Here is a 13,203-nt window from a genome sequence, read left to right on the forward strand (position 1 = left end):
CTTAAAATAAGCTTATAAAATTATGTCAACAGCATTTAATTTAAAATTTTAATTAGAATATGCACACTAAGCTAAATTTTTTTGAATAAACTGGGAAAGGTTACATGAAGACAACAGGATGTTTTAAAGAGTAATTATAACAATGTACATCATAAAACAAACAACATTCAGTTGAAGAAAGTCATTGAAGGCTTAAATAATAATTTTATAAATAGTTTAAGAGATACCTAAATTCATAACAATTTACCATATTTTAAATCATTACACTCAAATTCAGCAAATATTTCCACATATGGACCATTCTCCAAGAGAATTCCAGGTGTGTTTAATTCATAGATGGGGTTCACACAAAGATTTCAACAAAGATCTGGTTAACATAATCAAATTTACAAAATACATAACATACTGTCCACACTAACCTGTATAAAAATTTATAATCTTTAATATTTTATTGTGGCTAGCAAAGCAATAAAACCTGAGCAATAAAGTGATACAAGTGAAAATAGAAAATTTGTATTTAAAACAGCTATAGCTTATCAACTATTATTAATCTGGTTAAAAACTTGACAATGACTATAGACAACAACATGATAATGGCACTGGTTAATTATATGTACTTACGTGTTATTATTTATATACCAAATTACTGAATTTATATACACCTATTAAATAGCTATACAATTTGATAGCAAATGAAATTATAAGAGTATAAAAATAATACAATATTTCAGAGGAACATGACCACCTACTACAGCCACCAGAACTTGCTGTCTAACATTACTCATCAAGGACACAGAAATTACTCCTGGAGATCAAGGAAGTAAAACCAGTTTCAAATGTAAAGCCACACAATCATAGGGAAACCATAATTATGACTTACCTAATGGTTTACTAAATCATAATAAACTATAATGACATCCTGTAGGTACCATCTTAATCAAAACTAAACAACAGCGGCACTTGCCCATCTTCTTCCTTTCAGTTCATAACAAATTTAATGAAAGCAATTATAAAATCAACAATTACTATGAATTTTAAAAGTAGAATAGAAAATTAAACTAAAAAACTAGTTTTTGTTTTTATTTTACATCTGTATAGGTATGAATGCATTTATTTGTATATATTCATTTTGACTAAGTGTACTACTACTATTAGTTTTATTATAAGATATTAGTTTGACCTTGAACATTGTGTACAGTAAATAGCCTTGTGAAATAGGTAAAAATGTGTGACATATTACTGAAATAACAAAAAAAGTTTCACACAATTGTTTGTAATTTTTTATTATCGTCTTTATATAATTTTATCCTGACATATATACTAACATACACCTATCAAACAATAAAAGCCACTGATTACAAATAAAATATATAGAAATTTAACAAAATTATCAAAGAATGATTTAAGCATTGTATTTTTTAAATTAAGTATCATATTAGTCATGATGAATTTCAACTTGACGTTGATAAAACAGTGTAACTGTAATGCTCAAACTATCAATTATTTAATTCTTCTCTCATTTCTGATAATTTTCAGATCAAATAGCAGAATGATTGCAAAAATTACTGTAACTTAACAGTATAGGGACAAGAAAGATGTAGCATGCTATCACCCTGTAAATCTTCTTTCAACAATATCAAAAATTGTCTAGGGAGTTGTGAAACCAAACGTTAATAATATGAAGACAATACCCTCTTGGATGATGAGTAGCATCGCTTGAACAAATATAGAAATTGCAACTGCAGCTACTCAATTTATTTATTCTGATTTAGTACCCCCTCAATTCTATTTGCAATGTTCACAGGCTCTCTTATTCCTCAAATATTGTAGTGACAGAGCAAATAGCTCATTGGATCATGTTAGTGCCTGGTCACTCTTTTTTTTCTTCCTTCAACTGCTGTAAATATTCCGTGCCATAATGTCCAGGAATCCCAATCATAGGTACCTTGTGTGCACTTATTCATAATTTTGTTCATTAAATTGAATGTTATACCAATGTTTAAATAATATTCATAATACACTAAAAGATGCCAAATATAATAAATATCAGGTAATACTATACATTATCCTTGCTATTTGCAGTACACTACTTTCTTATGAAATGCTTGGAATTTTCAGTACCATTTGAAACTCTAGGATTTAAAAATAAAAATAGCCTCATCGGACCAGCCGTTCTTACCAGCGAACATCTTATTTTTATTTAATTAGATAAAAACGCAGATAAATTATTTATTAGTGAAGTAAACTGCACTGGGGATGGGCTGGCCTTAGTTCGGGTGATCCCAATGAACTGGGAAAGTAACTCCCCAGGGGATACACTCAATTGCCACTCAAGACCAATGGGGGATCCGAATCCAAACAATGGTTGGGCTCAGATAATGGTGGTTAAGCATCCGGCAAGAGGTGGCTCTGCTTTTGACTGAACCCCAGGATCTAGGCTAGTGCCCTAACTATGCACTCTGTGCAGCGGTTGCCTTCGGCGCCGCACAGTAAAGGTGCCAAATCAGCCTTGACCAGTCTCAACTGGTCTGTCCGGAATCATACCACAAATTGCTTTTGCCTGACTGAGGGCCCCCCAATCCCATGGTGTGAGGCGAGCTGTGCCTAAGGGATGCGTGGCGCAGGGGTAGTGCGTCACAAATGGAGCTCTTGAGGGTTGGGCACCTTCCAAAGCGTAAGTAGCCTTACCTGGTCATGCGGGGCTCTCACTTTTTATTTCCTTGGTACTTGTGGGACCTTTTATGGATCCTGAAATCAAGAACCCAACAGATCTTGATCTGGAAAGGTTACAGCAGGCAGTTGCATCTGACAGTTTGGCTTTGAGTGTCTCTGCCTATTCATCACACTCAACTACCATCGACGAAGATTCAGCAGTTGGTGGTGTTGATTTAGAGGCCAAGCAGACCAGCTGAGGACACGAGGTGTTGCAACTGATCATAGGAATCAAGGTCCTTCAGGTCAATCTGCAGCACAGCAAAGCTGCCTCAGCTGAGTTCTGAACATGCTTTTTGGCGGATTTCATGTGGCTCTGATACAGAACCCTGGATTTGTAAGGGTAAAATATCAGGGTTTTTCAAGGCAGGGGTCAAAATTTTTAGCGCCCATGTTAATAATGCCAGAGCTTGTATTGTTGTGAGCAACAAGGTGGGCAGCATTCCTGTACCGGAATTTTGTTCCAGGGATCTCTCCACTGTCAGGCTGATTGGGGCTGGTGCTGTACAAACTCTGTTGATTACATCATCATATATCCCATATGATGATGTGGATTGCACACCCTCCAGAGAGATGGCTACCTTGGTAGATCATGTTGGGAGGAGCGGTTTGGAGTTGGTGATTGGCTGAGACGCTAATTCACACGATGAGATGTGGGGCAGCACCAATACAAAAAGCAGTACCCTCTTAAGAGTACCCGTTACAGCAAACCGAAAGTACAGGTATTATTACGATACGTATACCTTACATGGGTACCGCGATTCCTGGTACAAAGTACTTGGACTTGGAAACTGGAAAATGTACCTGTACTATTTTAAGAGTGCACTGTAATTTATGATTATAAATCACTACGGGTAGGTTAAATTTTGTACTTGGTTACTGTGGGTACTGGGTACAGGTACAAACCACAGAAATAGTAATAATTCACCTCAGTTTCATTGTTGCTGTGGTGGTGGCATTTGATATGTAGCGTTTTGAACATAATGGAATTAATGTGTGTCCAGTGCTGTGTATTTCGTGAATTAAAATAAATAGTTATAACAAGTTAGAATTTATCCATTTTCGTTATATTAGATGTAGGCCTTAAAATATATTGTTTACTTTAACCAATTCACACTATTTGTCAAAATTTCAACTTATAATAAGAAAATAAAGGTCTAGAATAGTACAGTAGTACAATAGATATAAAAGGAAGGAAAGCCTATAACTAATAATAACTGAAATTATGTCTGAAATGTCCCTGGTCATCAGTGCGGGTTTCTACCCTGCACTTCTGGCAAAAAAAGAAAAATATCCTCGAGATAGTATCTAAATGCAAGCTTAAATCACTTGAGTGCTCATTTCTGCCCTACCCAAAGTTTGTCCAATGTGATCTGACGTTAGAAAAGTGACCAATCCAGGGACCAACCGGCTAACACAAGAATTAAAGTAACATTATTTTCAAATTTATTTTTATCCACAATAGTAGTGAGATTCGCTTTATGAACTTATTGCAATCGTCCTCCTGGACAAATCAGTATAAGGTTTTAGGATATGAAAATGACAAATAATGAATTTTAAAACAATAAAGGTAGATCTACTTTTCATGGAAGATAGCAGGAAATTATGGTCTGTGTGGTGAATTGGTGATATTTGTTTGCTTTGTCAAGTTGCGTCTCCAAGCTAACAGTAATGGCCGGAGGAATTCATGATCAGACCATCTAGAATTCGATCTTTTAGTTTCAAATATAGTACTTTGAGGGATGTTTTTCATATGCCCGGTGCTAAATATGGGCAACATTAACATTGATATTACAAAAAATGGACCTCACAAAAAACACCTGTCAGAAATTGTTAAGTTCAAAAAGATGTACAAAACAATTAAGAAATTAATTATCCTGACTCGGAGGACCAAAATGTTAAGTGTGGAATGATTGCAATAAAATTCAAAACCAGAGAATCCGGTTCGGAGGCAAAAAATGTTGTGTGGAGAGAGAGCAACAAATTAAATTAAAATATGGAGACATCCGTAGATGGAAGGACGGGTGAAACATGAGGTATAAAGGGTGCATTTGAGGATAGATACCAACGCACCGATGAGGGATATTCTCGGCCTTAGAATGAGGGCTGTATTGTAGTATAGTAGACCATGTATTGAATGTGTATAATAAGTTTTATAAAAATTGGCTCTTATGTTTTTGAGGTACAGCCATTTACAGATTTCGTTTTTCAGTATTTGACAAGTAAAATCGATATATCTCCGAAATTGGTGTCACCTAAGAATGAGGCTTATATTGTAGTATGGTAGACTGTGTCTCAAATGTGTATAAAAACTTTTATCTAAATCAGCTTGAACATTTTTCAGGTACGGCTATCCATAGATTTAATTTTTTCCAGTATTTGACATGTAAAATCGATAAATCTCCGAAAATAGGCGTGACCTACGAATGAGGGTAGTAATATAATACATTAGACCTTGTATTGAATGTGTATATAGTGTTTTATCAAAATCAACTCAAACGTTTTTGAGGTACGGTCATTTATAATTTATTTTTTTCTGCGTTTGGCCTGTGAAATTAAGTACACTTTGTTCATGAAAACCGGTATTTTTAGTTTTAGAATGCCAGTTAAGTAGATTCTAGTTTTTTTTGTTGTAATCGTTCTTTTTGCCTTCAAATAATAAAATTAATTTAGTTTTGTTAGCTGAACTGGTTCAGGAACTAGATTAGTGGTAGTTCAAGAACTAGGTCAGGAGTAGTTCAGGAATCAGGTTAGGATTCATTTTAGAGGATTAGTTCTTTCTATGGATGGAATTTAGGGACAGTTTTACACTGCTTCTTTTTCTTAACCAATAGTTTAAGCCTTAACTGAATTTCCAAACATACAGAAAAACATAACCTAAACTAACCAGAATTTACCTGTAAAACCAATTCAATATGCAAACTATTCATAATTTATTTTTATTTATTCCTTTTTATACTGTGAAATAATAAAATGTTGATTTATAGTATGAGTGATTCACTGAAGAACTTTACCTGATTTTTCCATACTGCTCAAGGCGGCAAGTCGTGATAACGATAAACTAAAACTAAATTTTCAGTTTACTTTACTTTACAGAAAACCTTCTGTACTACTGTACTTCTCCAGTAATACAGTAACTTAGTCACTGTCAGTCAATGGTTCAGTTGTCAGTGTCACTCTTCCAACTTGTTGAATACTTGAATGGTTAGGTCGGATGAAAATGCATTTTTTTAATATGGGTCAGTGACCGAGTGACCACATTCCGCAAAATAACATTAAGGTACGAGCGAGCAGAGACCGCAATGAAGTTAGCGTCACTTTGTCGTCAAGACCGTGTAGCTATCGGCTCTTATTATTTTATGTGTAAATATTGCAGTTCTCAACTTGAAGGCGTAACAAAAATTTAAACTAATCAGTGAAAAACTAAATATAAAAATAAAACACTCGTTTTACAAAACTATGCTGTCTGACTCATTGAAATTATGCAAAAATATTTTCACTAGACACTGTTAGTTGCATAATAAAACAAAAGCCCAAACATTAAATGTCAACGGTCTGGGAATCCATCGTCTGCATTAATGGTTTAAAAACTCGCACATGACCTAATTCTAAACTATTCGCCTCAAAGAAATTGTGCACACAGATGCTCTATAAACTATATTATAACATACAATCACCAAACATGAGTCGTCGCCCGTCTGGGATCTATAGTCTAAATTAAATGCCCGTTAAATATGCGTTCAAGGTTAAAAATCACCCCTGGCATAATTTCAAACTATTCGCCTTAGTGAAATACGTTCTGGAAGCTATATTATAACATAGTTATGGAAGGGGAGCGTAAAGTTGGTAGTTTTCTGTATTTTGTCTAACACCGCGCCTGTACGCTGTATTAAAAATAAATTTAAAGAACTTGTGACAGTATTGTTTTTGATGGCCAATGTGTATGTTCTCACGAATAGATTTTTTTGGAATGCTGTAAGTAACACATTACTTTATTATAAGAAATATCTTGTACTGTTTTTTTTTTTTTTTTTTTTTACTAAAGTCTACAAAATGAGAGCTTCAAAAAAATACAAGATTTAGCATCGCACAAACTTTAATATTATAACATATTAAAACAAACAACGAATTTTTGGAGATGTAAAAATGCATTATTGCACGGACACTTAGACTTACCGTGACCAAGCGACGAGTGTGGGGTCATCCAACAGATAGCATCCTGAATGTATAGCCACTAACAAAACACCCCCACTTTCTTTGACTAGTCTGGAAATGGTGTTCCCAATACTTCGGGCTATGCCTTTTTTTGAGATCATTCAGCTCTCACCAGCTTCTTGCTTCTTTTTACCTAGATAACTTGTTCACGAAAAGAATCAGAATAGTTTAGAATGGCGTCAGGAGAGAATTTTTTTTTAATTTACGCATGTCTAACGGGACATTTAATTTAGATTGTGGATTCCCAGACGGTCGACACTTAATGTTTGGTATTTTGTTTCATTATACCACTAACAATACATATTAGTGCACAATTTCAACAAGACAGACGGTGTAGATTTGTTGAATGAGCGAGTTTTTTTAATAGTTTTATACGGATTGAACTTATTTTTGATTTTTGAGACGCCTTCAAGTTAAATGTAACATTTATGCACAGAATACAAAGAGCCGATAACTTCACGGTGTGGACGACAAAGCGACGCTCGCTAGCTTCAATGTGTAGAGCAAAACCGGTGAGTCCGGTGAGACGCTGTATTCTAAATAGAATTAGTACAAGTGACGATATTAGCTATTCTGGTCAAAAGTCATGAATTTGATTCCTAAAAGTTATATTCAATTTGGTGAAGTGTTGCCTTATACAAAATTATATATTTGATGTAATGTCAGAATTCTGAGGAAAATAGTAAGAAAAACACTCGCTTTTAAGTACTGGCTTTACATTTCACAATTATCACAACATTAATCAGTCTAGTTTTGCTTTTGTTATAAACATACTTTTTAGAAATTTTGCTAGGAGTAAAATGGAATAAAAAAGTGTTTGAGTTCTGAAACTGAAAAACACAATGTGACGATTTGTTCCATGTCGTATTAATTTTTCTCTTTGTCATAATAACATGGAGTCTGTTTGTGCAGACGACACTGTCAATGCAAATATTTATTTATTGGCATAGAATGAGTGGTAATAGTTCTAAAGATAATGATGTATGCCGGCCTGATGAAGCAGTTGACCCAAGAGTTCAGGTAAAATGTATTTTAAAGTTATTTTATGATATTTGTGTAAATAATCAATGATATTTAAACGCTCGTTTTTGAGAAAAAGCTTGTGAATATATCATTATTCCAATTTTACGAACTACATTTAAACATATTTGATTTATCACCTAATAAATATATCAAAATAATTTAAAATGTTTGCACTTTACACAGTTTGGTTGTTTAAGTTTTGTGACTTTTATCAAGGTATTTTTTTTTGTAATTCAGATTGTTTACATGCTGCTTGGTTACAATTAATTTAAATAAAAGATTAAATGATTGAGTGACAAGCATCTAACAAATCACAGGAAGCCTAATGAGGTGCATAACTATGAAATTATCGCACTTTTAATCCTAGAAGTGGCATTAATCATATTTTCAAGATAGTTTGTTGTTGGTGAGGTGGCAGCTATCGGTTTTCCGATAGTCGTGTACTGTTCTCCTTTAACTGATGATTTAACGTTTATAGCTACATTTAATCCAAACATAGTGTATATCAATGAAAAGACAGGATTCTGAACTTACCACGAATAAGTAAAAGAAAAAGTACAATCATTTGTAAAAGTTACGATTAGCGGCAGTTAACCAGTTGTATTGACAAAATTCTATAACTTTGAAAAAATCCGTATAGGCGTTATTTTTTTTCAAAGCTGCAACAATGAAAAGTTCCATTTCTGGAGCAACTATGGTCAATCATGTGCTTCTATGTAGGAGTTATAGTTTTTATATAACAGTTTTCTGAAATTATGTCTTTATTAGAGAAATTATTTAGAAACTAAAGTTTCATCAGTCGGAAAAACCGACAAATTTTATTTTATTTGTACATCCGATATAATAAAGCGTTTATTAATTTTTAGCAATATATATTTATACTACATGAAAGTTTAAGATCTGTACTCTCGTTTGACTATCTATGTCATAGTTATCAGTCAGCAGTCGTCATGTCAGAGCTGTTTCAAAAGCAACCATTTTGTTGATTGTTGCATCACCCGATGCGAAAACTCATGAGTTTTTTTCATGAGGGAAAGAGACGATTGTCCCTACACTTAGTCCTAAAAGGACCTTTGTGCCTCCCTTGCTTATATATGTATCCTCAGAATCTGAGATTTTTACAGATCAGACTTGAGGGCTACTGTTCTCTGATATCCTTTGGGGCTGAGGAGATATGCCTCTAGGATTCTTTTCCGAATTTTAAATATGGCAGGACAGTTTAGCCATATATGCTCCGCTGATTCCTCCTCTTCTCCGCAGAGTCTGTATTCATCAGTCTGGCTAAGGCCACCTTCGTGAGGTGTTTTCTAAGGGGGCCATGTCCTAACTCCCAAGTTAGTCCGAGCTGTTTATGTTTATTGTTTGCTGCACTTGTTGATGTTGTGGTAAAACAGTAACTTAGCACTTTCTTTTATAATGGGCAATTTGAAGTGTGAAATCATATTATTTTACATATGTATATATATATATATATATATATATATTTATTTATTTATTTATGTTAACCATAAATATAATATTAATATTAATAGTATTTATACCAGATAGCCTAGTAACTGTTAAATATCATAATAGTTTGTGAGTTTTCAAGTGTTGCAGGTTTATATTTTCATTCATCAATTCATTCATTGTAGTTCATCATTTTTATTTGGTTCTAGGATGATGACCAGTAAAATACTAATCTATAAATTGCAGCAAATTTTGGAATAAGCAAATCAAATATATTATATGACTTTCTTCATACTTGTAAGGCGTTGATAAAATCTGTTATCTGTAATCTTTCATATTTTATTTTGAAGTACCTTTTTGGTTGAAATAAGTGTAACATTTTTTAAATTTTCGTTTTTAGCAGAAAACTTGCTAACAAATTTATATTTTGAAATTATAATGTGATTATGTTGAAAATTTATATCTGTTGGATTCACTATGTTTTCAGCACTATTTGTAGCTGAAAATACAATATCAGTTTCAACACTACTTTTTCTTAAGTTTTTAAATTTATAACAATTCAAATAATCATATTAACTTGTTGTCCTCTTAATTTTCTACCTAAAATTAAGTTATTTATAAGCAGTATACATGATTCAAGATTTTCGAAAAATGTTCAAAATAAAAGTGGCAATTTTAATAATTTTGTAATGTTTCAATCAATACCAAAGTAGTAAAAAAACTAATATGAACATTCATTTTAAAAAGTGTTTCTATAATAATACATAAATTTCAAAACTATACATCCTGGAATTAATTTGAAAAATTATTTACTACTTCTTTAGACCATCTGTTTTTGACATTTTAAAACGTGATTTTTTCCTTCGGTTTCAACAATGACTGTTAAGAAACGTATCCTAAAACATTTTTGCCAGATTCAAAATCTATGAAATATACAGATTGTAAAAATATATAACACTCTAGGGTTTTAGCATATTATGTGCAATCTATAAACCACTTGGTGAATCTCTGCACAAAGGCCAAAATCTGGCTGCCACCCAGAGAAATTGGGGTAAATGTGCATCCCATATACATGTTAATAATTCTTCATCAATAACGACCAACCTTTGTTTCTAACTGGAATCTTGAAGTCAAAATAAAAATATATAAAACAAGATTCTGGTAGGTGTAAACTTTACTAAGTGCTTGATGAAATGTGCACTTAATATGATAGAAAGATAAAAAGATTATTACTATGGTAAAACTCTCAAAGCATATGAATTATTAAGCATGGGTAGGAAACGCCCTAATATACTTGTCCATGTTCTTCGCCACCAATTTGTTTTTAACTGTAACTCATTGTGAATTGTTTATGAAGTATCACGTCATGCAGTGGTTGGTTATAAGCTCAGTTTATCATAGCATAGATACCATTTGACATACTTTATTAAGGAGAAGCCGATCTCTTTTTAAGCCCTATTATATTGGTATTCTATCCTAATGGTACACTGGCCTGTACAAGGATTTTATCTAACACAATAAGGGATAGGATTTAAAATTGCATTATCTCTAACTCAGATCTTAAGTTCAACGTCGTAGACCGCTGGTCCATTGGTAATTCAAAATATTGTCTCCTAATAGTTATAAAAAATATCTGGTTGAATGTGGTAATGTGTTTTGAAACAGTTGTGTGTTTTTAAAAGCAATCTAAATTTAGTTATATCTTCTTGAACTTATTTAAGTGACCCAAAAAATTATACTACTAATATGTTTAAGTTCAAATTGTTATAATATTATCCATTTGATAGCGCTACTCTTTTGTTATTTTCCTTAGGTGTATCCTACATGTATATAACGACTTGGATTGTAGATACTAATATTCAGACATCCAAGACGATATAAAATATTTTTTTATTAGTAAGCTCCGAGTGAATATTCAGTAAAATTTATCACTAGATTTTTAACTATTAAATATTATCTGGTTTGTCTTAAATAAAAATGACAACTCTAAATAAAAATAATGGATTTATTTTAAACTGGCAAATTAAAAAGTTCAATGTTTCAGAATTTTCATCACTCTTTTTTCCACAAAGAATTGACAAACCGGTTATTAGTATTAAAAAGGTCCTTTGGCAAGAAATATAAATTTCAGTCAAATATATCAAACTAAAAATCAGAGCTCTCTTCTGAAATAAAATAATAAAGTTTTCAAACTAAAATCAAATACCACTTGGAAATAACTAAAATAAAAATGTTCACTTCTAAGTTCACTAAAAATTTGAAAATAAAAAATCAAACTTCTCTTTCCACTACTTGTACCTTAACTTTCAAGTCTTTGCAATTCAGATACAACTCTCATAAACAATTACTAAAGTTCAATTAATTTCCAATTAATAATTCACAATAAAACAGTTCAAATTAAATATTAATAAATTACTAAATTTCCAAAATTCAATCAAAGTTATTAACAAAGTTCAATTTTAATTCACTTTTCTTGCAAGTATGAACCAAATGTAACTTGTTTGATTCTATTGTGCTTTATTGTTCATCGTGAATCAGTTATGCAGATTGCTCTGTAGTTTCTATAAATTTAATTTTTCCCATAAAAAAGACAACAAAATTAATTTAATATCAGATCTGGAAGACTATTTCAATATAAAGTACAATAAATTTGGTGCTTACCTCAAAATCCCTTGTGGAAAAAATTTAGAAACATGGCGCACTGTAATCAACTTAATTCACGATAATAACCAAAACAAGGGCAAAAATTATGAACTGGCGGTTTTATAGTTCCCCTTCCCCCCTTCTGATGGACATCCGCGGCGTTCTCTCATTGGCCCAGCCGTATCCAACTTAAGAACAATAACCTTCTCAGATCTAACGTAACTGCTGTACAAGACAAGTTCTGATCAATTCAAGGCAGTGAACCGCCTTCCTAATAATTTAAAATTACCAGCAACTTGCCAAAGGATTGCATATTCGTTTTTATCCTAACTTCTCACAATCTAATTAAAATTAAATCCCAATATTTATTTCCCAAAATTTTCATTTAATTTAAGTTTTAATTTAAAAAAATCAACCAATGTAGCTTTAAACACGTTACAATGTACATATTAGCAACTCATATTACATATTAGCATAAGTTTTGTCTTTACTTTAACAGTTGCTTGTTGTTTGCATGCTGTTTTTTCTAAGGTGGGTTTAAGTAAATACTGTGAGAGGTACAGCTTTATCTACTATTATAATTTGCCCTCTGTACTGAGAAATAAATAATTTGTACCTGTTGGAGAGAGCTAGCTCAAATAACTCAACCCATAATCGGTAACCTGACGCAGTTATTACTGTTTATATTCACCTTCTTAGACTAGCTGTTACTTACTCGTAGACTTTATTGGGCCATGGAGGTTGTAGATTATTAAGAAAATTGAAGTTATATTTGGATTGGTAATGAAAATTATTGTAATTTGTTATAGCCTAATTTGTTAATAATAGGGTAGTTTCCCCTGATAACGTGAATTCTAAATGTTTTACTTTTTTTAGAATAAATTTTGAGAGTTTGTATATCACATTTGAGCATTCAGATGCATAATTGTATGTATTTAAAGAAATATTAACTTGAACTATGGTCAAATTGTCAATTGGCTCATGATTTACGTTTGTAAGGAAACTTTTAACCTTTTTCACAGAAATACCGATTTTGTATTTTTAGCCTTCTCTCTTTGATTATTTGGGTACTTTTAACACATTCACTGTAAAAAAAAATGTTCAATAGGGTTGGCCAATACAGACAATTTTTTCAGAAAAAACTTATTGTGACATTACAAG

At 32.4% G+C, this 13,203-nt stretch overlaps 2 protein-coding genes across 4 annotated transcripts in view; one reads left to right on the forward strand and one right to left on the reverse strand.

Moving 5' to 3' along the window:
• LOC124369144 (putative fatty acyl-CoA reductase CG8306) overlaps positions 1-5,975 on the reverse strand; it is a 41,429-nt gene extending 35,454 nt beyond the window's left edge. The window contains exon 1 of one of the 2 annotated variants that reach the window (XM_046826921.1): positions 5,727-5,975. In XM_046826921.1, the coding sequence (XP_046682877.1) occupies positions 5,727-5,739 (13 nt within the window). In that variant the 5' untranslated portion in view covers positions 5,740-5,975. Of the gene's footprint in view, positions 1-621; positions 759-5,726 lie in introns of those variants that run through there. The other variant, XM_046826923.1, reaches the window with a different exon arrangement.
• Positions 5,976-7,819: 1,844 nt separating this feature from the next.
• Positions 7,820-13,203, forward strand: part of LOC124369145 — a 65,848-nt gene continuing 60,464 nt past the window's right edge. For both annotated transcript variants that reach the window (XM_046826924.1, XM_046826925.1), the window contains exon 1: positions 7,820-7,947. In XM_046826924.1, coding sequence (XP_046682880.1) covers positions 7,852-7,947 — 96 coding nt within the window. In that variant the 5' untranslated portion in view covers positions 7,820-7,851. The remainder of the gene's footprint in view (positions 7,948-13,203) is intronic.

This window comes from Homalodisca vitripennis, chromosome X, assembly GCF_021130785.1.
Source record: "Homalodisca vitripennis isolate AUS2020 chromosome X, UT_GWSS_2.1, whole genome shotgun sequence".
In the NCBI taxonomy this organism is placed as follows: Eukaryota; Metazoa; Arthropoda; class Insecta; order Hemiptera; family Cicadellidae; genus Homalodisca; species Homalodisca vitripennis.